The sequence below is a fragment of the Lacerta agilis genome, chromosome 3 (assembly GCF_009819535.1).
Source record: "Lacerta agilis isolate rLacAgi1 chromosome 3, rLacAgi1.pri, whole genome shotgun sequence".
Lineage (NCBI taxonomy): Eukaryota > Metazoa > Chordata > Lepidosauria > Squamata > Lacertidae > Lacerta > Lacerta agilis.
In genome coordinates, this window is record NC_046314.1 from 92,757,596 (window position 1) to 92,785,452 (window position 27,857).

Below are 27,857 nucleotides of genomic sequence, written 5' to 3' on the forward strand. Positions count from 1 at the left end.
TATTTCTGTTGCAGGGAACAACGCATCAAACTCACTTGTTTGGTTTGAAGCCATTCACAACTTACCATATTCATGTTGTTGCTGTCAACAACGCTGGGCAAGTTTCAAGTCCATGGACTTCCGTGCACACCCTGGAAGCCCCCCCAAGTGGCCTGACCAACTTTACTGTGGAAAAGAAGGAAAACGGCAGGGCACTGTTACTTAAATGGGCAGAGCCTTCCAAGCCCAATGGCAACATTAAGGTAAGTCCTTAATATGTTAGAACTTCATTGCTGAATACATTGTGAAAATTGTCGTCCGTTTTGTAGTTCCGAAGGGATGTGTGGTTTGTATGTAAGGTGTGAGTGATTTCAGGTCCTGCATCAATAGACAGCCACCAGCACCCATAAGATGATGTCTTCCTTTGACCCTTTACAAGCCACCTCCCTGTTCTTAGTTAAATGATCTGGAGCAACTGACACTATCAAAGAAAACTCCCAGGACCTATGAGCCAAAGGAGAACTATGGGGCCATGACATTGGGTGATACTTTGCTAAGGGATCCCATTAACCATAGAACTGGCCTTGAGTGATGTTGTCCTAAATTATTCAAATGAAAGTAAAGCCAGTTATATGGGAAGTGCCCAAAGGAAACTCTCCCCATGAAGACCCTTGTGCTCACAACAGGCAAGATATATGTGTGAAATGCTGAAGACCCCATTTCTGTCATAATTACTTTCTTCCTTTGCACTGTCTTTGCTAAATTTAATTCTCATGGTTTCCCCCCCCCCACACCTTTCTTTCCCCACCTTTGACTGTAGGATATACAGTATGTATGATTGTATGAAGATGTAGCTATGACAGGGTTTTAGTAATTGTTTTGCAAGTGGTGTCCTTTTGATGGATATTGGGCTACATTCTTAGAATTACAAAGAGCTCTATAGGTTTGTTACCATGAACAGCTGGATATCCTGCATTAAACAGAACTGCAGTAGATTGACCATTAAACAGCATGACATGTTATAATTTCTTTACATTTGTTGTCTTACCCTATTTATTTAAGCATGCTTAAAAAACAACGGTGTGATTAAAGCTGCCACTTATATATTAAACGAAATGCCGCCCAAAGCAGCTTAATGTGACATTTAGTTGGACCTTCTGTTCTTTACCTTTGGGGACTTTCTGCTTTCCTTTTGGTGCTTCTCAGAGTGCAGGGGTGGGGAGTGAGAGGAGGCAATAGTTCATGGGTAGGCAAACTAAGGCCTGGGGCTTGGATCTGGCCCAATCGCCTTCTAAATCTGGACCACGGATGGTCTGGGAATCAGTATGTTTTTACATGAGTAGAAAGTGTGCTTTTATTTAAAATGCACCTCTGGGTTATTTGTGGGGCATAGGAATTTGTTCATTCCCTCCCCCCCCAAAAAAAATATAGTCCGGTACCCCACAAGGCCTGAGGGACAGTGGACCAGCCCCCTGTGGAAACGTTTGCTGACCCCTGCGATAGTTCTTCTTTCTAGGAACACAATCATTGGGCTTTTCTTTCTCTCAGAAACAACAATTGGGAAAGGAATGGTTACTGCTCCTTCTGATTGATCTGGTTTGTTTGCTTGTTTAATATGCAACTTGATCTTCAGTTCCTTGTTTCTCAGGACCTTTCCCCAGCTCCAAGTGAGGGTTTAATCCTGTTAATGCCAAACTGGCAATATTCCCTTTTGTCACATATACGGTATTCAACTGCAAACTATGCATCCCTGAGCAGCAGAAGTTTCCAAGTCTTTAGTCACATAAACTCAACCAGTCATTGTCAGAGGCTTCACTGTGACAAGTCCAATGTAGACTGTATGCCAGCCTTCAGCTTCGCTGCCAGGCTGGGCAGGGCAACAGCCAATGCCCAACCAGCAAGCGAGGCACCACCCTCCAAATGGGGCCTCTAATTGGCCCATTCAAATAAGCCCTCTTTGGCAGGAAGACGGCTCATTGATACCATCAGCCAAGGGGAATTCCCCAGCCCCAGCCTGCAAGCAAGCATGGCCTAGTTGCTGGGGTCATACACAGAAGGAGCCTCAACCGTTGCTCCCCACAGACACAGTGAGCACCCACTGTAGGCCAACCTTCTTCTGAGGCCCAGGACATATGAGTTTCCTCTCCCCGGCTGCTCCTCATCACAACAACACAGGCATCGATGTCCACAAGGGGATTAAGGTTATCCCCCTTCTGTCAGATGAACCATAATCCCAGATTTCATTTTTAAAAACCAGCCTTTCTAGAACCTAAGATAAGAGGCAAAGGGTGCAGACACCCTTCTGCCAGGGTGTGTGTGTGTGTGTGTGTGTGTGTGTAACTAGTCTGCTCCCACATTTCACAGTTTTAGCCGAAATGCATACCCTGACAGAATGATCACCTTAATATGACTTTTCCTTCCAACATCTCTTGCAGAAAATAATGTTGTTCTTTTGGAGGAGGGAAGGGTTGAAGTAGATGTTCCAGGTTTTATGGGCACACACCAAACATTTATTGTGGCTTGCAGAGTACTTGACAGGCTGTTTATGGAGTCTATGATGGGAGTCATACATATCTGGCAGGCTGCATTTGGCTTATTGAGCTGGAAGCAATGCAGGCCTGAGTTGCAGGATTCGGCTGTGAATGTCTTGCCAGTGACGTATAGCTTTTGTTGATAAATATGTTATTTTTCTTCCAGACCTACAATATTTTCAACGATGATAACCTGGAATACAGTGGTTTGTCTCGTCAGTTTCTCTTCAAGCGCCTGGAGCCTTTCACTCTCTACATCCTAGTCCTTGAAGCTTGCACTGCAGCTGGTTGCAGCCGCTCTTTATCCCAGCCAATCCGGACGGACGAAGCCCCTCCTGAATCTCAGCTGGCACCTGTAATCCAGTCGGTGAACGCGACTGGCATTGGACTGAGCTGGTCTCCGCCAATTAATTCAAATGGAAAAATAATACGCTATGAAGTTATCCACAGACGCAGCGAAAGAAATGCTTCGGGGAACAACGCAACAACAGAAGAAGAGGAAAATGTTTTCACTGAATATAACACTGGGAGCACTACATTTGTATACAGTGCTCAACATTTGCAGCCATGGACTAGGTATGAATATAAGATACGTGCCTGGAATTCAGCAGGTTACGCTGACAGTTCATGGTCTGCTGCAGAGACCAGTCAAGCTGCCCCAATGGGCTTGGCTGCACCTGTCTTGAGATACATCCCCAAAAGTCCAAGCAAAATTTGGATCTTGTGGTCCTCCCCAGAAGAGCCCAATGGCATTTTGCAGTCTTATAGGCTCCACAGAAATAACGTTCCATATCCTTTTAGCTTTGATGCTGCTACTTTCAACTATACTGATGAAGAGTTACTGCCATATACAGAATACAACTATGCAGTAACTGCTTGTACTATGGGAGGCTGCTCCACCAGCAACCACGCCAGTATTCGGACACTCGAGGCAGCTCCAGCATTCGTGAACCCTCCCACCGTAGAAGATATTGGTTCCACCCAAATGAACATATCGTGGTTACCACCTCAGATCCAAAATGGAGAAATCACAAAGTACATTTTAAAATTAAATGGTGAAGAGCTCTATGTTGGGAAAAAAAAATTCAGAAAAGTGTTGAATCTACAGCCTTATACCAGGTATGACATCATGCTAGTTGCTTGTACCAATGGAGGATGTGCAGCTAGTGCACCCCAATCTGTTTGGACTATGGAGGCTGCACCACTTAATATAGATACCCCCAGCTTGCTAGTGACAGGTTCAGAGTCGATAGAAATCACGTGGAAGGCTCCTGCAAATCCAAATGGCAAAATCCAAAGTTATGAGCTAAGGAGAAACGGGTTCCTGGTTTATTTGGGGCTGGATACTCGTTATCATGACTTTATGCTAACTCCAGGAAAAGAATACAGCTATGCTGTTACTGCAAACAACAGCCAAGGAAGTGTCACCAGTGCTGTAGCCACAAGCAGAACTAATCCCTCTGCCCCATCTGGAATGTCACCTCCTCGATTGCAGGCGTGGTCCTCAGAGACAATTTTGGTTAGTTGGGACCCACCAGCAAAAGTCAATGGGGATATAGTCAGCTATACAATCACACTGTGGGACCCTATTGAATCAGAGAAGAAAGCTGCTCATCTGGAGTCAACGCATGTTTCCTTTGGGAGACGGTACTTCACTTTCACATCATTAAAGCCCTATCACAGGTAATTTGTGGGCACGTACTTTAATGAGTGAATATTGTGTGTTATTCTGATCATAGTGTGACACATGAAAAAAGCAGAACAAAATGCTCTTATGCCAATGCAGCCCTAGATGACTGACGAATTTTGGATCCCTGTAACCAGTTTGTTCTACTGGGGGCGGAATTGGGAGGTTGGTATCCTCAAGATGCAGAAGACCAAACAGCATGTTAAAAACAGACTTAGCAGGAAGGACGCCATATTTCTCCCTAACAGAGGCACTAGCTTCTTAGCATGATTGAGGGAGCCCTACATAACATCATGGTATCACACACACAATGTCATGAGGAGTCAGGGGGCAGAGCTGAACATTGAGGGGGCCCAAAAGTGCTTCGGCCCCTAGAAGCCACTGGCTATGCTCCCTAACAGAGCTATGCCTTCAGAATGTGATGCTAGGCTAGTAGAGTTTGCCAAAATATTCCTGCTAATACATTATGAACAATGTCTCAAGGCGTGAATCATGGAATCATATATTTGTAGAGGTGGAAGGGACTGCAAGAGTCATCTAGCAATGCAGGAATCTTTTTGCTCAATGTGGGGCTCAAACCCATGACCCTGAGATTAAGAGTCTCATGCTTTACCAACTGAGTTTATGAGATCTCTTCAGACTGGTCCTCAGTACTGAATGGAGGGTGGCTGTGGCAGCTTTGATCTGAATGTACAGTAGATTATCCATTGTAAAAACTGTCAACTCCCCATTCAGCAGAGCTTACTGAATCAATCAATTTTTCTTTTTCTTATAGCCAGCCCTTGTCAATGGGATCTTTAATATGCCACTAGCTGCTCAATTAGAAGAGGACCTTTTATCAATAGCTTCAGAAAACTCTCCTACTTTTCCCCCTTTTAAACTCTAAGTATGTGTATAGGCCTAAGCACACAGTGTGCATCACATTCCCTGCCTTTTGATGCATGGCAATCTCGGAATTGCAGGACAAGAGTGCTCATTTCTTTTCCTCCCAGAACGGGTTGTCCCATTATTTTCAGTGGAAACTTATAGGAAGTGGCTGGATGCACATGCAAGGTTTTCAACCCATTATTCTAACACGTTTTCACTTGCTAGCTAAGTGGGGAAGTAATGCATACATTTGTGCAGAAGAAGTCTCATTCATCTCCTCCATTATTTTATAAATAAGAGCATGGGCAGAGAAAGATAAAAGTTCTGTCTGAGTCACGGATAGTCATGGCAACAAACCATAGTCCAAGGCCCAGCTTTTCTCAACTGGCTGGCAGTCCAAAACCTCTGGAGGCCACCAGGTTGTGGTAGGCTAACAATTAATTTTGTATGTTTAATGCAAACGGGCTGGAATGCGAGTTCAGATCACAAAGCCTGGCCCTTTTTCTTTAGCGGACCTTATGATACAAATGTTGCAGCATGATTATATTTTTCAGAAATGTGGTAAGACTTGTTTGTTTCAAGTAGCTTTGAGTGACCTGAGTTAAGCTTTCTGTTTCATCATATATTTTGAAATTATAAGCCACCTAAATGGTTGACTGAACAAGGAACCTACAGTTACAGGTAGGTAGCCATGTTGGTCTGCCATAGTCAAAACAAAATAAAAAATAAATAAATCCTTCCAGTAGCACCTTAGAGACCAACTAAGTTTGTTCTTGGTATGAACATGCACACTTCTTCAGATACACCTGAAGAAGTGTGCATGCACACGAAAGCTCATACCAAGAACAAACTTAGTTGGTCTCTAAGGTGCTACTGGAAGGAACCTACAGTTTTTCTTACAGTAGCTATAATGAACTTTTAACATTTAAATGCAAATTCTTTCCAGTTCAGGCAAATCATAGCCATTATCTCACCAAATATATTCAAAGTACTGTGTTCCTAATATATAAATCATGCAGATTTGTTGCAGACATGGGGATCACAGTTCACACACATACAGGAATGTCTCCATCCATTTCAGCAAAGGAGATAAAAGGGTGTGTGTGTTTGCAACTCTTGCTTTGCACTGAACTAAAGGGGGGGGGTGCTTATGCAAGAGATCCACACATGCATTGAAGGTTCTGGACCTTCATGTATGTGAGGCTATTGTGCTTGCTACCCAGCCGGATGGGTGGAGTATATTAATATTATTATTATTACTGCTGCTACTACTACTACTACTTGCACCACAGTGCAAAAGTGGAGGGAAAAGAAACATCCCACCCAGTGGAATGCCCTCCCATCAGATGTCAAACAGATAAATAACTACAGTCGTACCTTGTATCCCAAACGCCTTGTGAGTCGAATGTTTTGGCTCCCAAATGCCACAAACCTGGAAGTGGGTTTTCTGGTTGTGAACGTTCTTTGGAACCCGAACGTTCAACATGGCTTCTGCAGCTTCCGATTGTGTGCAGGAAGCTCCTGCAGCCAATCGGAAGCTGTGCCTCGGTTGTCAAACCTTTTCAGAAGTCGAATGAACTTCCAGAATGGATTCTGTTTGACAACCAAGGTACGACTGTATATGACTTTTAGAAGACACCTGAAGGCAGCCCTGTACAGGGAAGTTTTAAATGGTTGATGTTTTATTGTGTTCTTAATATTTTGTTGGGAGCCACCAAGAGTATTATTATTTACATTTGTTTTAAAACACAACACTGCTGTGCACACCTCTGTTTTGGAACGTCTTTACTGTAATCTACACAAATGTGCAATAGATACATTTATAGCCCTCCTTCTTCTTAACTTCCTTCTGATGTGTTTTTTCTAAAGGTATGAAGTCCAAGTGCAAGCTTGCACACTCCTGGGCTGCACTTCCAGTGAATGGGCTTCTCTACAGACCCTTGAAGCACCTCCTGAAATCCAGCCAGCCCCACTCATAGATGTGCAGTCAAGCCATGGTGGAATCCAGTCTATTCTTTCCATTGTGTGGACAGGTCCAAAGCAACCAAATGGGAAGATCTTATATTACGAGCTTTACAGAAGACAAGTAACACTTGAGCAACTAAATCTAGACCTGGTCCTTGTTTATAATGGTTCATCCACAACCTTCAAAGATGCCACACTTCTGCCTTTTACCGAATATGAATATCAGGTATGACACATACAGAATGAAGACCTAATCATGTACTGTGAACATGTTAGGAAAGAAGTTTTATTGCTAAATTGTTAATATACTGTAAAAGACTATATACTCAGAAAAAGTGTTACAGATAATTCCATATAGTTCACATGGTCAAAAAGGACTTTGAGAATTAAATACAGTTAATGTCCTTCCCCATTCTTTGGCACAGTGATTCCCATTTTTACACATACTTTTTTTGGGTAATGCACAGAAACTAACATATTTTCAGAGGCATGGTGTGAAATGTTTGTGAATGCTCTCAGTGCTTTTGTTTGTTTGCATATTTATACTCCATGCTTTCATAAAAATCTGTCCAGGTAGCATACAGCATATAAAAATAAAACCAGCAAGAAGCAACCACAAAAGCCTAATTATAAACATCAGTAAAACAATAAATACCGACTGGTTAAAAAGATACCATTCATATTGCAAAGGCCTGTCAAAACAATATAGTTTCAAAAGATGTGTGAGAGAAGGAAGGGATACATCCTGCTTGAACCACTATTGGTAGGGAGTTCAACAGGCAGAGCCTGCCACACTGAAGACTTGGCCCCTAGTGAAGGCTAATTGAATCTCAGGGGTGTGAGGCACCACCAGAAGTGCCCCACCAGAGGATCTCAGTGATCAAAGTGGAGCATGGGGAATCAGGTGGTTCTTAAGATGCTTGGAGCCCGCTTTGCTTAGGACTTCGCAAATTAACAGAAGTATGTTGAACCTGGCATAGTAATCTGGCTGGCTGCTGCATTCTATGCTAGTTGAAGCTTCCAGACCAGATACAAGGGCAGCCCCACATAAAGCATGTTACAGTAATCATTGAGTTGCAGCTCCTTCCCACACAGGGAAGTATTGTTTACTCTGAGTGGCTGCTGCTCTCTCAGTGTCGGTGTGAGCTGAGCATTCCATTCTTGATGTGTATGGCCTGGCTTGGCTCCATATAGAGCTATTTCTATATGGAGATAGCTTTTGTATTGTATGTGCATAATAGTAAATCCAGAGGCCTCTTAGCCATGTCATGAACTTTAAAGGAAAGGTTATAATAACTTTCTCGCTTCAGTAATTATTCCCATGTCTTCTTTTCTGAAGAGAACATAAAGCCTAATGAACTTTGGAAGTCTTCCCTGTTTGCCACTGAATGTTCTTGGGTGATCAGACTGAATCTGTATTGCTGCTGTTGAGAAGTGTGTGACCTCCATTTGGCAAGTGTATGCCAAAACGTCTAGCATCTTGGGGGAGCCCATCTTTCATCGCTGATGATGGCTCTTGGGTTACTTGATTTCCTACTCTTTCTAATGATGTAATTTTCCTTAAACTTCAATGAACTTAATGGCAATGAGGTAACTGCTAGGATTCTTTCCAAAATAGATCGCTTTATTTTAGAGACTGGTATCTTTTTTTTTTTTATCCCACCCCCCCTCCCCTACCCCTATCCCTCTCTCTTCCCAGTTAATGTACCTGAGGGGATACTTTTTTCTTGTAATTGGGCTCTTTGTGGACAAAATTATTAAATGTTTTCAGAAAACTATCTGGTACATTATGGTTGAGGTAAGCGCCTTTAAATCAGGTGCTCAATGTGTTTTGGAAGCAGTGTGGGCTTCTTAAATGAGTAGATGTCTCATGTCTGAGACTAAGGGGAAGAGAAGAGGCACTGGAAATTCATTTTCCTCTGTTTTTTAAAATGTATTATAGCTACCGTGTGCCTTCTACAGCACTGGTCTTCAACTAGTGGGTGGAGACCCACTGGTGGGTCACAACCTGATCCAAGGTGGGTCACAAAAGGAGCTCTACCGTCATGCAAAGATATGCAAAAATATTGAGAAATTGATCCTCAAATGCATGTTTGGGTTTAAAGTGAGTAAAGGTAAAGGGATCCCTGACCGTTAGGTCTAGTTGCAAATGACTCTGGGGTTGCCGCGCTCATTTTGCTTTACTGGCCAAGGGAGCCAGCGTACAGCTTCTGGGTCATGTGGCCAGCATGACTAAGCCGCTTCTGGAGAACCAGAACAGCACACGGAAACGCCGTTTACCTTCCCGCTGGAGCAGTACCTATTTATCTAATTGCACTCTGGCATGCTTTCGAACTGCTAGGTTCATGCACACTTCTTCAGATACGTGCACACGATGCAAGCACATGAAAGCTCATATCAATAACAAACTTAGTCTCTAAGGTGCTACTGGAAGGATTTCTTTTATTTTTTATTTTGTTTCGACTACGGCATACCAACACGGCTACCTACCTGCAACTAGGACATTAACAGTAAGACGTATTCCCTTGAAATTAGGATGGCAACACATTGGTATTCAATAGAGTTCCTGCAGTATTTGATATGCACTCTGGCAGCCTTTATTTATCACTACACTGACTGTCGCATTCTAGATCAACTCAAGTTTCCAAACTGTCTCCATAGGCAGCCCCTCATACACCACATTACAATAGTCCAGACAGAGGCTTACAAGGCATGTCCAACCATAGCAAGGGCTCTGTTTTACAGAGTGATGTACCTGTTGTATCAGCCAAAGTTAACAGAACACATTCCTTAGCATAGCCTCTATATGAGAATTTAAGTTGTTCACAGCCTATCACGCTACTCTTTTGGGGAGAGTGTGACCCTACCTATGATGGGCAATTCTCCAGCTTTAGGACCACCCACCACAGGGAGCTGTGCCTTCTGCAGATTAATTTTTTAGTTATTCAGCCTCATGCAGTGCATGACTCATTCAAGGACAAAACTGTCATGTCTGGTTCAGATGGAACAATGAAACAGAGCTTATGCTGATGTCACCCACTCTAAAAATCTGGATGACCTCTATCAGTGGTCTCATGCAGAAGTTAAAAAACAAAGGAAGGGGACTAGATACCTTGAATGTCAGATGCAAGCTTCTTCAGGGAATGACAATAGTATCCCACTTCTACCTTCTGGAATCTTTGGGCAATGAAGGAGTGAAGCCACTGCAAATCAATACTCCATGAATTGATCTAGAAGGACACCATGCCTGAACGTATTAAAAGTTGCCAGGAGGTCCAAGAAAATAAACAAATCACATTTCCCCTGTCTTTTCCAAGAAGAGTCATCAACCAAGTTGACTGACATAACCTACATTCTGGCTAGAAGCAAGATTGAAAAATGCCTGGTTAATATGCATCAAGCAACACTACCTAGAGACACTCAACACAGCTTGCTAGAAGACCTTGACCAAAAATGGAAGATTGGAAACCCAGGCTATAGCTCTCCAATCACGTGGTCCTTTTTAAGGTAGCGGGCTCACTTGTGGCTTTTTCAAACTAGTTGAAACATTGGCTACTCCTAAGGAAGTCTTTTTCTCTTGGCAATTCAGTATGAGTCATGGTGGGTTGAGTGAACAAGTTGTAAGGTGAACAGAAGCAAGTCTTCTGCCTCACATGCCAACAAATGGGATTCATCAAATAAAATCTGAGTGGAGAAGAACTTGGATAACTGTAATACTGATATTGGGGAAATGGTGGTGTGAACATGAAATAGATATGAACAACTTTATGTGCAAAAACCTGGCAAAACTAATGCAGTGGGCTACTGAAAGTTCTAACCTTTCCAAAAATATAAAAGCTATTTAACCGCTTAGAGAAGTTCAGCTAGATCAGATTATGTGGACACAGTGGTCAGAGAAAAGAATTTATGACCTTTGAGCCATATCCACCACTGAATAAGCCTTCAAATGAGTTCAAAGCCATGTCTGATCAGATTTGCCATGAGTGTTTCTCCACCTGCATTTTATTAATTAATTCTTTATTAAGGTCCATGCTGAAACTGGGTAAGTCTGACAGTCCTTGGAACTAGTTGTGTTCAAATTGCATATCCTTAGCAGTCTTGTATGTGCGTTCCTCTGCCATTACTGTCATTTGTGGCATCCCTCAGGGATCTATTCTTAGTCCCACCATTGTTGACAATTTATATGTTGCCTGTGAGACACCTTATTCATAAGTATAGGGATTGGCTTTCGCTATTATGCTGATGAAACCCAGATTTATATTTCACTTAAGCACGATATTGATTCTGCTGCCTCTCTCTTGGAGGCTTGTTTGCTGGCCATAAAATTTTAAATGCAACTAAATTTCCTGCAGCTGAATGAAGCTAAAATTAAGGCACTAGAGCCAGGCCCTTTGCAACACTTTAAAAAATGCTGTCAGTCATCAAGGTCCAGCTTAATGGGTTTGACATTAACAGCACAACTGAGGTAAGGGTGGGGGGGAATCTTCCTTTTCTTTCTCTGAACCTTTAACAAAAGTCCATGTATTTAGGACAATATTGGGAGGGCCTGCGGCTCAGTGGCAGAATATTACAGAAGGTCCCAGAAGGTCCTGGCTGCTCCAGTTTGGATAAGGCATTAGGTGATGGGAAACACCTCTGGAGAGTCATTGATCTGGAAGAGCAATAATCCCCAAGCCAGAGCACACTAATTTTCCAACTGGCTGCAGAGGATGCTGCCTTGTATCTCTGAATGATTTGCTGTTCTGCCTTTATGTCCTTCTGCTCAGACTCTACTGGATTTGGGTTATCCTGCTATGAGTATGCATCAGGTGTCCTTTAGACTATTCAGTTGCCTAGTCTAGAAAGCAAGCAGAATTCCCATCTTCAGAGGAGGCTGAAACTCTGCATGACTGACAACTATGGACTTGCTTCCTCTAATTAGGAGACATGTCCAGAACATTGGCTCAAGAAGAAACATAGCAGTGGGCAGTGCTTTTTTCTGGGGGGATGCAAGGGTACGCACACCCCTAAACATTTTGTGAATCTAAGTTTGGCCTCATTGAGGTGCAGTATTTCAATATGAGTAGGAAAATGAGAGTACCTCTAAACATTTTTTTTAGAAAAAATAACTGGCAGTGGGCCACACTGAAGCTAGATGATTTATACCCTGTCATTCTCTGAAAATAAAGTATGTCTGGTCTACAAGAAGTTTGGGAAACATTGACTTTCTAAAATTTCCAACCAACAGCTTGTCGAAACTCAGCATTCTAACTACATACAGAGGCCTTCTCTTCAGGGAGGTTTATAAGCAGAGCGTGATATTAATATCATGTTGCTGATCAGAGATTAACTGTATCTCAAAATGGGGAGTGGTACATATTTGGAATTTGCTGCCAAGGAGTGTGGTGGAGTCTCCTTCTTTGGAGGTCTTTAAGCGGAGGCTTGACAGCCATCTGTCAGGAATGCTTTGATGGTGTTTCCTGGTGGCAGGGGGTTGGACTGGATGGCCCTTGTGGTCTCTTCCAACTCTATGATTCTAAAGAATTAGCTTCTTTTAGTGGCCATCATAACACTTTGCAGCCATGACAAGCCAAGGGTTGAAAAAGCAAAAGCCTGAAGTTTTAGTTTGTCTTTATAGGGATGGGAAAGCAAGGTACAAATAAAAGAAATTAACAATTTATAAATAATAGTAATCATATAGTTGCCCACCTTGCTATAATATTGTTATACTGCATTATCATATACAGTGCTATTTTTCCAGAAAAAGAGATGCTGGAACTCACCATGAACACCTCCCTTGTTCTCTTATAACAGCAATGGTGCCCATCTGAGAGGTGCCAGAACTGTGTTCTGGAGAGTTCTGGTTGAAAAAAAGCCCTGAACATACAGTATAATATAGATAGTATGATAGTGTGCTCTGTTGCTTTGCTTTGCTGGGGAAATAATAATAATAATAATAATAATAATAATAATAATAATAATAGAATAATAAATACATCAATAATTTTATTAGTTATACCCTCACCCTTCTGGCTGGGTTTCCAAAGGCACTCTGGGCAGCTTACAACATAACTAAAACCATAATAAAAACATCAAAAACTTCTCTAAACTAAGCTCGAGCTATCCAGAAATCGTATTGCCATCACACAAATGCAAGAGCCGTTTTTGCAGACCAGAGTTTATCCACCTTTGCGAACAAGGAGGCTGTTTATGAATCTATGTATATTCATTAAACCAAACAAAGGTACCTGATTTATTGGCCCCTCCACATTAGTTATGAGCCTGTTATGGCTCTGCTCTCCCTAGACCTCCATAGGTAGATTGTGATTCTGACATATTCAAACGCCATGACAAGCCTATCTTTTAAAAAGACATTAGTGTGAGTGCCATGGGAAAATACACCCCAGGGCTGTAGATGAATTGATATGATTTCCTTGATTGTATCTTTTTATTTATAAGGCATAATTTATGAGCACTGAAAAGCAAACTAAAATGAGTGATGACTAACTACAGCCAAAGTAATAAATCAGCAGCACTGAAAGAAGTAGTGATTTTGATCGAATCTATTGAATTAGCTGTTGCCCTTAGCCATTACAGGTATTGGAAAGACCTTTTAATATCTGCTTATCTCTCTCTTGGGAATGTTTTAACTATCTCATTATGTACCCATAGGAAACAAATTATTAAATTGTCTGCCTTTTGGAGTTAAACATGTTTGCATCTCATCTTCGTTACTGATGCATTAGAATATTAAAAGGAACAAGGTCTGGCTGAAACTTTGATAACCTTTTTATGTCAGACTTAAATACTTTGCTCTGCATCTCCATCACGAAAAGAGCAAGTTCTGGAAGCAGAAGTGTTGCTGCTGTTTCTAAAAAAAAAAAAGACTTTACATCATGAAGACCTATATATCCCAGAGTTGACTCACCAGATTTCATTATCCAGCAGACCGAGGCTACATCCACACCATGCATTTAAATAACTGTGATACCACTTGTAACAGTCATGACTTTCTCCCAAAGAATCCTGGGAACTGTAGTTTGTTGAAAGTGTTGAAAGTTCTTAGGAATGCCTCATTCTCCTGCCAGAGCTACAATTCTCAGAATGGTTTAACAATCAATCCCTCTTCCCAAGCAACTCTGCAAATTATAGCTCTGTGAGGGGAATAAGGGTCTTATAATAACTGCTCACCTGGGGCTCTGGGTGGGCAACATTTGCCACATGGCATGTTGGGTCTGGGGATGGTCCCCCATGGTTACTAGGAGCCATGCATTCAGACTAGTGGACCCAAGCCTGTGCAACTGCCTCCCAACTGAGATTGGACAGCACCCACCCTCCTTGCTCAACTTCAGGTACATGACTAAGATTTCCTTGTTCCGGCAGGCAATTTAAGGTAGTGTTCTATTTTATCATGTTTTTTTTATTATTTTATTGTCCCATTTTCTGTGGTTTGTTTTTATGTACACCACATAGAAACGTGAATGCTTCAACATTAGATACATGTTTTAAATAAATAATTGCGTGCTCGAGCTGCCTAACAATAAAAAACAACAATGCAACAAGGAAAAGGTGCACAAACATATGATTCACAAAGATGTCCCTAACATACTTCCATGAAAATTAAAAGGAAGGTGTTCTGCGGCATCTTCTTGAGGGGCTCAATCCAAACTCTTAGCCATTAGGCAATTGGGAAATCACATACATTTAAAATGAAATGTTTAAAGGTTGGTCCGTTTTACATTATTGCATTATAACAAAACATTTCCCTCCGTCTTTGCGGGAAAGCCAATGGGTCACTTGGAGATATTGCTGTGTAGACAGTCACCAAAGGAATGGCTGTTTGGGGACCATTCTTCTGCCATATCTTATGGCAGAGGTCTGTAGCACAACCACTTGATATACCACCTTGGCTGCCCTTCTAGATTTGGTCATCTGACTGTTCCATTACCAGCCTCAAGGAGCAGGGCTCTGTGAAGGCACATTTTTCAGCTGCCAAACAAGATTCCATTCGCTGTGCCTAGAATTCTTTCGTTCACTAAGTAGATGGATTCAACTGAGCTTTCCCTTTTTTTCAAAGTGCTGTCTGGGCACGTGGCCAAGAAAATGAAGATGAAGACATCTGAATTACTGCTTGTGTAGATGAATCTGGAGCCCTCTTATGGCTTTCTTAAGCCTGTGCACCTTCTAATGATGATAGAAATTTTGGCAGCGCTTTGGATTTGGGGGTCTGCGCAGCATGATGTAAGATTAAATTATAAAGGAGGCAATATATAGTTGAAGAATTCAAGGCGCAAGTACTTTCTGTTCCCATTTCCCCTGCCATAGACCAGAAGACTTAGACCTGAATCTATTACTCGAAGGATATTTCAAGATTCTCATATGAGAATTATAGGTATTCATCATGAATGCAGTATTAAAACTTCCAGGGATGGCTGTTATTAACTTGTATGGTTATTAACTGGTATGGTAGCTTAATGACAGCACTGGCCTTCATTGTCTAAAATAAATAGCATTCAACTTAGCTCATATACTCCTTAATTTAATTTAAATCCAGGTTGTGCCATTTTCTCTGCAAATGTCTCTCAGCTCAGTTATTGCGGCTCCACCCCCATATGTTGGGTGTGCACATGCAGTTCACGTTTTAATTCTCCTCATAAACAGCATATATTCCTTTAGAATAAGTTGGCTATGCTTGATGAACTTTACACTTCTCCTTGTTTTTGTTTCATCTTCTGTTTTATCCATTCTTCCCTGCACAGGGGATCATGTCTCAGTAGATCTGCTTTATCCATCTGCTTTGTAAGGATGATAGCGGCATTGCTACTTACGTGACTGTGAAAATTTGCTAGAAGCTACAGTAACAGAATCGAAAAGCTATAATTGACCTCCCCTCAACACACACTAAATAGGGTCCAAACCCTCTCCCCATCTGCTAGCTTCCCCTAGGGATAGATGCACAAATTTTGGTGGTCTTATTTTTCCAACCTTAAGTTCAGCTTGCCAAATTTATGCATCAGTTTGCAAAGGAGAATTAATGCAGGCAATGCAGGTGCAATGCAAAAAAGAGCATACTCTGCAACTCCCTCATTTTTGTAGTGACATTCATTATTTCTGGATTTAAATTCACTGATGCACTGCTGCCCTTATTTCGCTATTTGGGGAGCTCTGCGGCATGTCTTCATGCAATTACGTACACAACGTTGACTAAATTGGACGATCTTTCCGTCCTCCAAGCCCCCAGAAGTTGAATATCTGGATGTGTTTGAGCTGCAGCTAATCTATATAGTAAGTGAAAACCAGGCCCGTTTTAATAAATATACTTTAGGTTTTCCCTTCATTAAGTTGACATACAGCAGTGGAGAAGGCCTTCCAATAATGTGTTAAAAACGAGTGGGAAGTTGTGAACCTGTGGAGAAAGTGTGTGGAAATAAGGAATTTCAATTTCCATGTGGGAAAAGCTGAATATATGAAAGCTCCACAGTGGTTGGGAAGAACGGCAGAGCACCTGCCTTGCATGCAGAAGATCCCAGGTTCCATCCCTGGCATCTCCAGGCATGGTTGGGACTACCTTTAGTCGGAAATCCTGGAGTGTAACTGCCAGTCAGTGTAGAAAATACAGAGCTGAGTATCCCAAATGTGTGACGTGGTATAAGGCAACTTCCTATGTTGCTTAGCTTGCACCTCCTGCTTAGTGCAACTGCCAGTGGAGGAAAGCAGCTACATGGACGCATCCTTAGCATTTGGGTACCATCCAGCTTATCTAATTAACTGGTCGAGATTATACAAATAATTTCAACATGGCCTCCTGAGAACATACACTAGGAATTCACTTTTAGAGATCAGTGTAGTGGAATTACACAGCTAGGGCCCAAACTACGCTTTCTTTGTTGCATCTGCAACAAATACTGGTGTGGCTGAGATTCTCCAGTTGTAGTTGAATATATAATTTCTATATCACATTCCTGCTCTCCCAAACTTTCCCTTTTCAAATTGCCAATATTTCTCAACCGTGCATTCATAAGACTAGAAAGCTACACTGGTTTTCTTCTTTAAATGAAATGCAAAGCTACCCCCCCCCAAAAAAAAACAACAACAGGTGGACTGACGAGATTGCATAAGAGCATGTTTTAGTGTAGATAGAACTGCTCAACGTGAAAGCTTACTAAGGAATTCTTAATACTAAAAATCACACAGACAGTCCTCTTGTATTGCCATTTAGATCTATCATTCTGATTGATCACTGTGTGTTTCACTATTATTGAGCCTAATTTAACCCTATACACTTATACATCCATCTACTCCATCTATTGTACCTGACATTCTACAAATTACTTACTCATGCAAATGATGACCTAAGTCAACCTTTTATGCTATTCGTGTTTAATTATACAAATGATATTTGATAAATAAGATTATACATCCTTCCATATGTTTATTCTCTCCTTGATGAAAGTGAAATTTAATTTTCATGCAGATTTGTTGGAGGCTGTGCTTAATAAGTGCTGAGTTTCATATAGTGTGCAGATTACTCTGGTTTTGGGAAGTTGACAAAAACAAAATCCGTTCACAGAGAAGAGCTGTTTTTAATTAGATGCAATTCTAGCAACCGGATCTTGGAATTGTAGAATTGAAAACCATGCGTGTTGATCAATAGAACAAAATTAATATAACAAAGTGATCATTTTGGCAAAAAGCAGTATGAATAATAGAGAAGATGCTGGCTTGTGTTCTTTTTGAGCGGGTATTTCCATATTAAGCAATAAATGAAATTTGATGTATGATCAATTGAATTAATGCCATTAGAAGAAGAAAAAACCTTCAGTAACTAAAGTCTTGTCTCATTTACTAAATAAGATTAAAGGGAACATCAGAAATACACAGGTACTCTTTTGGTTGACTGACCAGAATATACCACCTGGTCTACATAGCACTGTCATACCTCAAGGCAGCATTGTTGATTGCCAACATTTCACACAGAGGTCAGTTCCATTGTTATCCTACACCCTCTACTGATGTTTCCTGCTGATGAAGAAAAACACAAATGGAGAAGTGGAGGGTTATGGCTCATGCAATAGTCTGGGCTGCTAGGAGGGTCTGTACCACTGCAATGTTTAGCCTTTCCATGCTACCCAGCCTAGCATAAAACTTATCTGTTGAATTTGAATGGACACTCAACTGTAACGGAAAGACAAAAATATTGAGAGCACTGTAATAGCATTTAACGGAAACCTTAATGAGAAAGAATGGTTCTTTAAAATAACTGAATTCTTAAATATATAGCTCAACCCGTTCCTGCATATTTGTATGTATGCACCTGGGCACGTCTTCAGCTGTTCAAATATGAAGTGTGTTTGTTTGAAAAATAAAATCACCTAGCAGCCTAGTTGCTCATGTGTGTGCTGCAACAATGTAGAAAGTTAGGTTGCAGTAGCAAGTTCAGTGAAGCAAGGGAACAATTTCATCTTACAATACTGTCTATCACTTGTAATTACCAGAGGTGTTAGTAGGGTGAATCTATGGCATACAGATCTTTACCTAAGTATGCCAAATGTTTTGGGGTTGGTTATGAGCTTGGGAATATTAAATTGGGAGGGTGCTCTAGTTTACTGGGTAGAAACAAACTAATTTAAAGACTTTATTTAGAGATTATTGGGGGTAATTAAGGGGGTTATGAGAGAGAGTTGAATTTGATATGGAGCAGGATTTGTTGCGAAATTAATTGAGGGTAAATGAATTCAAGAGAAGCTGACTTTGAGTGATCTAGGATGGGGTGAAGATTAACTGAATAATTTATTTGGAGTGATTTGGATAGGAAGTTTACTGGCTAGCTATGTGAAGTTTAAATTCTAAATGTGTGTTTGTTTAATATACACACAAACTCATTAACAAGCATATGCAAATATATGCCCCTTTGTCTTTTAAGTTCCTAGCAATTTTCCTGCTAATTAGTGTGCCAGACTTGTACTGTATGTAACTTTTTAAGATGTTCAAAATGCCTAGAAAGGTCTGTGAGATGTCTCCCTTACTCTTGAATCTGTCCCGCCACCACAAGACCTTGCAATTGCCCATATCTGTGCTGTGCAACAACGTCTGCGGCCTGTGGCTAGCAATGCAGGCTTGCCAGTGTGGGAGCTTTGACCTTTGCTGATGTATTACATTTGTTGGCTTCAAGGAATTTTGTATTAGAGTGGGTGTGGCAAGGTTCAGTTGACCAAGCCTGCTTTAAAAAGGTAAAGGACCCCTGACAGTTAAGTCCAGTCGCGGACAACTCTGGGGTTGCGGCGCTCATCTCGCTTTACTGGCTGAGGGAGCCGGTGTTTGTCTAAGCCGCTTCTGGTGAAACCAGAGCAGCGCACGGAAACGCCGTTTACCTTCCCGCCGGAGCGGTACCTATTTATCTACTTGCACTTTGACGTGCTTTCGAACTGTTGGTTGGCAGGAGCTGGGATTGAGCAATGGGAGCTCACCCCGTCACGGGGATTCGAACCGCTGACCTTCTGATTGGCAAGCCCTAGGCTCTGTGGTTTAGACCACAACGCCACCCGTGTCCCATAAGCCTGCTTTATCTTTATGTAAAAATGGTCTAGAAGTTTTGTTGTTATCTTTTAAGTCATTTATTAATGGGCTTTTTTGCTTAATTTGGTTGACTAGTTGATTTGGTGTGTGTGTGTGTGTGTGTTGGTGGTACATTGTTTGAATTCCGCACTTTTATTCAACTTGTTTAGTTTAAACTTTTATGAGGTTTTATTCCTTTATTTGAATGCTATTTGTAGAAAGCCAGCACACATACTTTTATAAGTAGTAAAATTAATAAATATACTGTTATGTGGTGCAATTGAAAATAAGCCTCGTACTCTTCCCCACAGACTACTTAAGGCTGCTGGAAATCTCACAGCTCAAATGTTATTTGTATTTTTAAGGTTTGGTCGGTCAATTCTGCAGGCCGGACTGCTAGCAGCTGGACCCAATGTAAGACAGGCCCAGCCCCTCCTCAAGGACTTCATGCACCTCTGTTTGATACAGTCGCATCTACTTCAGCTGTGGTGAAAATCAGTCCTCCTCTCAAGCCGAATGGAATAGTCAGTCTCTACAGGCTGTTCTCAACTAATACAAAGGGAAAGGATATGGTGGTGAGTTTTCATCAGACAAATGTCTTATTTTGAGCTGATAAGAATATTTGCTGTTTGATTTTTAGGAATCTCCACCGATGTAAAAAAAAAAAAAAAAAAAAAAGCAGCAGCACTTCGTTTGATTTTCATTCCTTTACTTTGCAAATAGGAAAAGGACCACATTTCCATTGTGGTTTGCTGTGCAATGTTCTGTCCCTTTTCCAGGGCTGATTTAGGTTTGATGAGGCCCTAGGCTACTGAAGGTAATGGGGCCCTTTATATGTCCAGCCATCCTTTGTCAACAGCAAATTGTCTCTGTTTTTTGTTGTTGAATATATGTTATATGGTAATTTATGGACCTACAAAATACAAAATACTGTTGCTGTATGTAGGTTTTATTTTATTTGTTTTTTATCTTATATTTTGGAAATGTACATCCAGGGTTGTTTTTTCCTTTAATTTTTTGGGGGGGCCCCAAGAAAGGGGGGCCCTAAGCTATAGCTTGTTTTTGTTGTTGTTGTTCAGTCGTTCAGTCGTGTCCGACTCTTCGTGACCCCATGGACCAGAGCACGCCAGGCACGCCTATCCTTCACTGCCTCCCGCAGTTTGGCCAAACTCATGTTAGTAGCTTCGAGAATACTGTCCAACCATCTCATCCTTTGTCGTCCCCCAACTTCTTGCCTCTTGGGGAACTTTCTAACAATATTACTTGGGTTTTTTGGGAGGTGTATGTTACATTATTATTAAAACCCCTAGCTTGTTTAGCTTATACATAAATCCAGCACTGCCTTTTTCTTATCAGCTGTCAGAAGGAACAGCCACTCAACAAACCATCCATGGACTGAGACCTTTTACCACTTATTCTGTTGGGGTCGAAGCCTGTACCTGTTTCAGCTGCTGCAGCAAAGGACCCGTGGCACATGTCACCACACAGCCAGCTCCACCCTCACAGCAGCCTCCTCCCTTCATTCACAGCATGACCTCAAGGAATGCTTCTTTGCAGTGGGATGCACCTCAGGAACCCAATGGCATTGTAAGAAGGTAACTGCTGGAATACACTTGGTGTCAGCACTTGTGGGAATACACTTCGTGGGTTCCTTTGAACCCGTGGTTATTTGTTTAATTTAATGTTATTTATGTACTATTTTATGTGTTCTTCCACGTAAAAGTGAAAGTAAAAGCAGGGCTCAGTAGGCATCTTGCCTCTGAGATCCCTCTGCCTAAAATTCTAGTTCCAGAGGTTTTTGAAGTTATCAATGGTCGTTTATTCTGCTTCCCGCCTTTTTTGGGGGCAGCAACAGCGTTTCTATTGGTAAATATATCGATCATGACGTTGCACTTGGTTGTCAATAAAAGGCTGAGGCTCCCGCTTTGGGCGATTCAGAAATCGGGATTCAGTATGCGAGTTTAGTTTAGTTAACGGGGTTTTTGGGGAGCGGGTTGGATGGGTTGGATGGGTTGGAAGCACGTGCAGGAGGTAGCTAGGTCTTAGCTCGCGGAAGATTTGGCGGTAAAGGTTTAGATAGCTTTAGTTTAGCATAGGCTTAGATCGCGGAAGATTTGGCGGTACAGATTTAGTTAGCCTTAGCATTGCAGAAGATTTGGCGGTGCAGGGTCTGTTAGTTTAGGAAAAGCTTAGTATAGGGCTAGGAATAGTGAAGTGTAAAAGCCTATGCAGGTCAGCCAAAGCCATTCAAAGAAGTAACGTTGTCTGTCTTTATTTCATCTTAATTTAAAATTTTCGGGGTCTATTTAGCCTTTATGCTTGGGTACGTAACTTTAGAGTAACTCAGGAGGTTGCAAGTGTTTGTAGATACTTTCACGAGGCATTTTCATCCGAACCACTCACGCACCTTCAGATTTAGCCTGGCGGACAGCGGTGCGGTGCGAGTTTATGCTCCGGAATTACCGGCCGCTTCGTTCGCAGGCTCGGCCAGCGCCCGTGCTTTTTACGCATGTGAGGCGCTGGCCACAGATCCCCAGCAACTGGAATCCCACGTGTAGGTGGCCTAAACTTACACGTGGGAAGCTCCAGCAAAGAATCCCTGCAAGCACTAACATGTATGCTGGTTGGGCTGATTCTTCAATTGATTTTCAAATGTCTGTCTTCCATTTTCTAGTCAACATTAACAGCATTCACACCTGGCACCAATAATAGGAAAGAGGCTAAAGGGTTTTTATTTTTTGTAGGTGGCGTGAAGGAAAAGACTCGGGGAATTTCAAAGACTGCCTAAGGAACACAATGGCCATTGTTCTTAAAGAGCCTTATAAAATGGAATCTCCTTGTAGGAGATGTTGGAACTCAGTTTTACTCAGAGTAAACCCATTTGGATTAATGAACATGACTAAGTTTGGTCCATTAATTTCAGAGGGTATACTCTGAGTAACACTTAGTTGAATGTCACCCAGTGTACGCATTGCCTTCAAAACAATCTGGAATCCTAGCAATCAGTGTTTGGTGGGAAGAACAGACTAAATCTAGTTGCTCCATCCAAACAACTGGTTGGTGAGAGTCCAAATGTTATCATTTGTTTATATGCAGCCATGGTTGCTGGACTTGGCTGGAGACTGTGTGCCACACCCTTTCACCAACATGGGGAAGGGGTAATTGGTTCGGTTTGTTCTTGTTTTTAATCATGTATTTTGTGTTTTTTATCTTGTATTTCTGTGTTGTGAACTGAGGCCTATAGTTTAGTAAACCCTCACCATCACAGTGATTACATCATCTGAACTAGCAAATACCAAAAAAACTCAAGTGTCTTGTTGATGCCACAAAACTTAGACAAATCAGGAATGAATATCGATGCCTCAGAAAACTAGGCAGATTAATTATCTGTTCCTTTGGCATTGACATTCTTGGAAAAATCCCAGGCATATAGATACTAGCTGTCTACAAATTAACATTGGCCTTTTTTTTCTTGCTCGACCCTACCCCACTGCACTGTTTACCATCTAACCTCCCCCCTGCCATCTAGTTTGGAAAACTCAAAACCCAACACACTATTTTGTGACATGGATTTTAGAAATTTGTTGTTGGTGTGCCGGAATTTGTCACATTTTTTCCAGACTTATAATGTATTAGGGTCCAAGCATTAGATGTTGATACCTGTAAAAATGATGCTGGCACTAAGGATCTGGAGAAATTTGTGTTCATCCCTAGACATGCAGGTCTAGTTACCTAAAAATGTTATCACTTCAATATTTTCAATACTGGCATACAGTTCAGTTGTCAATAATCATTGTTTGGTTGGTTGTAAGATGCTCTGGGCAAGATAAAATGACTAGAAAATTCAGTATGTCATTATCATCATCAATGGGCATATAATTAGAATATTGAATGTGGTGTGAAGAGTTCTGCAGCAATTAAGTTGAGAGCAGGTCCTTGTGTTTGACCAGCATCAAGACACATAAGCAGGAAAGGTAAGCTTCTGTTTACCTGCTAATTGTGGCTCATTAGTGCTTCCGTCTTTTCCTCCAGGTATGAACTCCACATGCACACATCCTGCCCTTCCTATTTGCAGCCAAGAGAAGCCGCTTGTAAACTTGGCCCTGTTGAAGTGAAATACGCAGGAGATAGCCAGCGTTCCAATGTGAGTGATCTACAGCCTTATACAACCTACAACCTGAGGGTGGTGTCTTACAATTCAGTAGGAAGCACTGCTTCAGAATGGATCAGCTTCACTACCAAAAAAGAAGGTGAGTGAATACAGGAGAGTATAAGAAAGGTATTCTGCCACTTTATATGCTTAGAGCATGAATGGAAACGTGTGACCCTCCTGATGTTGTTGGACCACAACTCACATTATCCTTGGCCATTGATCACTGCGGCAGGCACTGGTATGTTTAGTTTTACTGTATCTTGTTCATTATTGTTTTTAATCATCTCTATGGTTGCGACATACCATTTGGGGTTCATGCCTTGGTGTGTAAGCATTCTCCTGTCTTAGCATCTTTACAATGGCAAAGGAGTGTGGTACATGGGGGGGGGCAGTGAGGAACAATCCATCTATTTCATTTCAAAGAGCAAGTGATAAGAGCTGGGAGAAGCAATTTACCAAAGCAGTGTCCTTCCACCAACTTCACACTAGAGGCTTACATTAATCAACGATTGGTAAGCAAAATAATGGCAGCCCAAATAATGCTATTAGAGCTATATTGGTTGGCTTGCCTTTGAAGACCTTTATTTGGTGAAGACTGCTTTTTCCCTTTTTTTCTTTTTTGTCTGGACATTTATTTCAACACATTCCTATTAACTCAGTGTTAAAGTTACTAAAAATTAGTGATCTGAAAAGCAGACTTCTCTGCAGCTTTACAACAGTGGGTTTGCAATGAAAGGTTGGCCTCCTAGGAGCCATCATTACAGGTCACACTGATTATATAGTCTAGTTAGTTAATTGCTGTATTAATTTATTCAGCTTGTTAACTCCATCAGCTCCTCAGGTCTCTTGTATGTGCACCCTGGGTTCTTTGTTTCACTTTCCTCTGTAGGTTCTGAAACACATAATTTAAAAGAAGTCGTCACCGGCTTGTAGGCTTTCTTCTTTCCTTTAGCGCAGAACCAAAATAATGACAAATGAACATGCCCGCCTTGTGTCCATAAACTTAATTTCATCTAACACAGTATTTCAAGAAGAGTGTTTGATTATATACTTATGTATGATGCTATTGATTGATTATCTGGAGCAGTGAAACAGATGGCTATTTGCAATACTTTCTAACTATTTTTGAAAGTAATGCTTTGAGAGGAAAAATCAAAAGAATAAAAATGAATGGATGCCAAAAGACATAATTTATTCTTGAATAAATACCGTTTGGAGGGGGGAAATTAACTCCATTGACAGTTTTAGATTAAATTACCTTAAATATTAATTCAATATGAAAAATGGCTTCCTTGTGTATTTAATAATATTAAAGATAATTAACAGCTCTAGAAGTATTCAATGTTCCTGGCACATTTATGGGAATGCTCACAATTCCAGCAATTGCAAATGAAGTGCAACTTTTTTCAAGTTGTGAAGCGTTAGTACTGTCCAAGTGGACGGTTCTGATCCTTTCCACGTATTCTGCATAACATTATTTTGTTTTTTTGTTTATTAAGACATTTATATACTGTCCTTTACCAAAAGGCCACATGACAGTTTACCACATAATATGTAGCATAATTATTGCACAGCACAAAAACTGAAAAGCAGTTATTTCCGTATGCTAATTGAAAAAGCAGCAGCATCAAACCACTCATAAATTACTTCAGGCACCATTCCCTTCATTCAAAGGCCTGCTGAGGCAGATATGTCTTCACCTGTTTCCTAAAGGAAAACAAAGATGTGACTAGATGCATCTCAGTGGGGAGAGTGTTTCACAGACCACCCAAAGATTTGGATTGTCTAAACAGCAGTGCATTTTTTGCAAACGCTATTTAAGAGTATGTGTTCTCTCTGAAATATTTTATGTGTGAGATAATTCATGATGAATCTTGTTTTATACCTAGAAGTTTAAGTTCTGTGGAAGTTTATTATGTTACTGTGTCTGTACTAGGTGCTATGCCACTTCTATTTTTGCTCACCAACCCCCTCACCAAAGCCATCCCTACCCTTACTCCCTAACTTTAACCCTCTCTCCCCAGAGCTTGCAAAAACCCTGCTTGTTTACTTGTTGGCTGGGTCATGTTGACTTCCCACCTGGGTCAGCTACTGGCCTGGCCACCCTTTTCCATCTCTCTCCAACACTGCTGAGGTGATCCATCAGCTCTGAGAGCCCAGCTTGTCTTCACGCTGTATTTTGCAGTGCTACCTGTCAGCAGCCACACAAAATACAGTTTGATGACATCTTTACAATTTTATTGTATGTATAGATATGGGGGAAGTTCCATTCTGGCTTAAATGCATTTGGCATTAACAAGTGCAATAATCTTCAGCAACATCCTTCCTGTACAGAAAATATGTGTGTCCCCATGTACCTATGGGAGCAGTCATCTCCCGTGTTCCTGGTACAGTCAAACGGCTCCATTTTTGAACGTTTTGGTTCCCAAACGTCCAAAACCCGGAAGTAAATACTCCGGGTTTTGAACGTTTTTCAGAACCCAAATGTCCGACATGGCTTCTGCTTGAGTGCAAGAAGCTCTTGCAACCAATCAGAAGCCGTGCCTCTGTTGTCAAACGTTTTGGAAGTTGAACGGTTTACCGGAACGGATTACGTTCAACAACCGAGCTTTGACTGTAGCCTTACAGGGAGCTGGGTACATGGGAATAGTCATCCTTTTCTCTCTACAGTAGGTAACATCACTGAATCTGAAAGAAAGCCAAGGTCAAACAGGCAAGATGTAGGCAATCAGACTGAACAGGATGTGAGAGTCAGGGTTGAACAAAGTAAAGGAAACGAGCATTGAAAAGCAGGTTCAAGGAAGTTCAGGACCTGCTCTTTGGCAGGTTCAAACCAGGAAGCTCTAACTGGAGCTGTCAATCATCTTCCTATCAGTCTCCTTATGGGAGCTCCTGGGAAGGTGGATCCAAAGACAACAGAGCAGCTTGTGACTTCAGGTGAGCTTGTTGAATTGCATTAAAAATGATTACAGTATTCCTGACACTAACAAGTGGTCCTCTAAGGATTATTACTGAATAAATATATGTGAAAAGTCCTGAACATTACTACGCATTAGTATCCTCCAACTGCAGCAGCCCACGTGCTCATATCGTGTCTTACTGCTCCATAGCAGAGTGTGAAAATGGCTCTAGATTTTATACAGATGTGTTTAATCTCTAAGAACTAAGGATGCATTTATTTAAAAAAAGACTTTTTCTGTCTGTTTTCTTCTGCCAGTACCTCGGTACGAATCTCCATTTACAGTTGTCAGCAATTTATCCACTCTCTACCTTGACTGGAGTCACACCTTCTCACTGAATGGGCCGCTGAAGGAATATGTGCTAATGGAGGGAGGGCAACGCATCTACAGCGGCTTTGACACCACTCTGTATCTGCCAAGGACATCCGACAAAAGTCAGTTTGAGTTTCACAATTCTGTTTCTGGCTAATGTGTCACATATATATATCTAGTTTTATGAGGTATCTTTATACAACTTGTACCCCTCCTTTGGATCAACTGAACCTCAAGGCAGCAACCTATAGAGTGATTTCCAAGTGATACTCAGAGTAGACCTATTGAAAATCAGTGGTCTTGAATTAAGAACATAAGAAGAACCTGCTGGATTAGGCCAATGGTCCATCTACTTCACATCCTGTTCCTACAGATGCTTATGGGAAACCTGCAATCAGGTTCCCGAGCCCAAGGCCACTCCCCCCTCCGGCGGTTTCAAGCAACTTGTATTCAGAAGCATCACTACATCTGAGGGAGGAGGTGGAGCACAGCCATCATGGCTGGTATCCATTGATAGGGTGTATCCTCCATGGAATTACTTGCATTAGTGTTGTCAGAGTACATGCAAAGAGACAGTTGACATTTGTAGCTATCTTAGATTGGGGATGCAGGGTATCTAGCAGCATGTACAGACCAAAGCAAATTGAGGCCTCCCCTCCTTGAGCATTGGAGTACTGATAGCAATACAACCCCCTGGGCCTATCATTAAGTGAAGGAAAAATGGGGATGCAGCTGTTTCACTATGCATTAAATGCAACATGTACCTTGACCCTGAATTAACATTATTTAGCTAACAGGCTGGTGAGGTGTGATGGGGACTTGAGACTTCTGTTGTCAGATGAAAGGGAAAAAATACACTCACACCCCAA

The 27,857-nt window shown here is 41.5% G+C and overlaps 1 protein-coding gene across 1 annotated transcript in view; it reads left to right on the top strand.

The window, feature by feature from the left end:
* The window catches only part of USH2A (usherin), a 454,712-nt gene that overhangs the window by 417,838 nt on the left and 9,017 nt on the right, over positions 1-27,857 (top strand). The window contains exons 61-67 of the mRNA XM_033144773.1: positions 15-242; positions 2,677-4,193; positions 6,934-7,255; positions 19,929-20,138; positions 20,920-21,158; positions 23,596-23,813; positions 26,934-27,110. Coding sequence (XP_033000664.1) covers positions 15-242; positions 2,677-4,193; positions 6,934-7,255; positions 19,929-20,138; positions 20,920-21,158; positions 23,596-23,813; positions 26,934-27,110 — 2,911 coding nt within the window. The remainder of the gene's footprint in view (positions 1-14; positions 243-2,676; positions 4,194-6,933; positions 7,256-19,928; positions 20,139-20,919; positions 21,159-23,595; positions 23,814-26,933; positions 27,111-27,857) is intronic.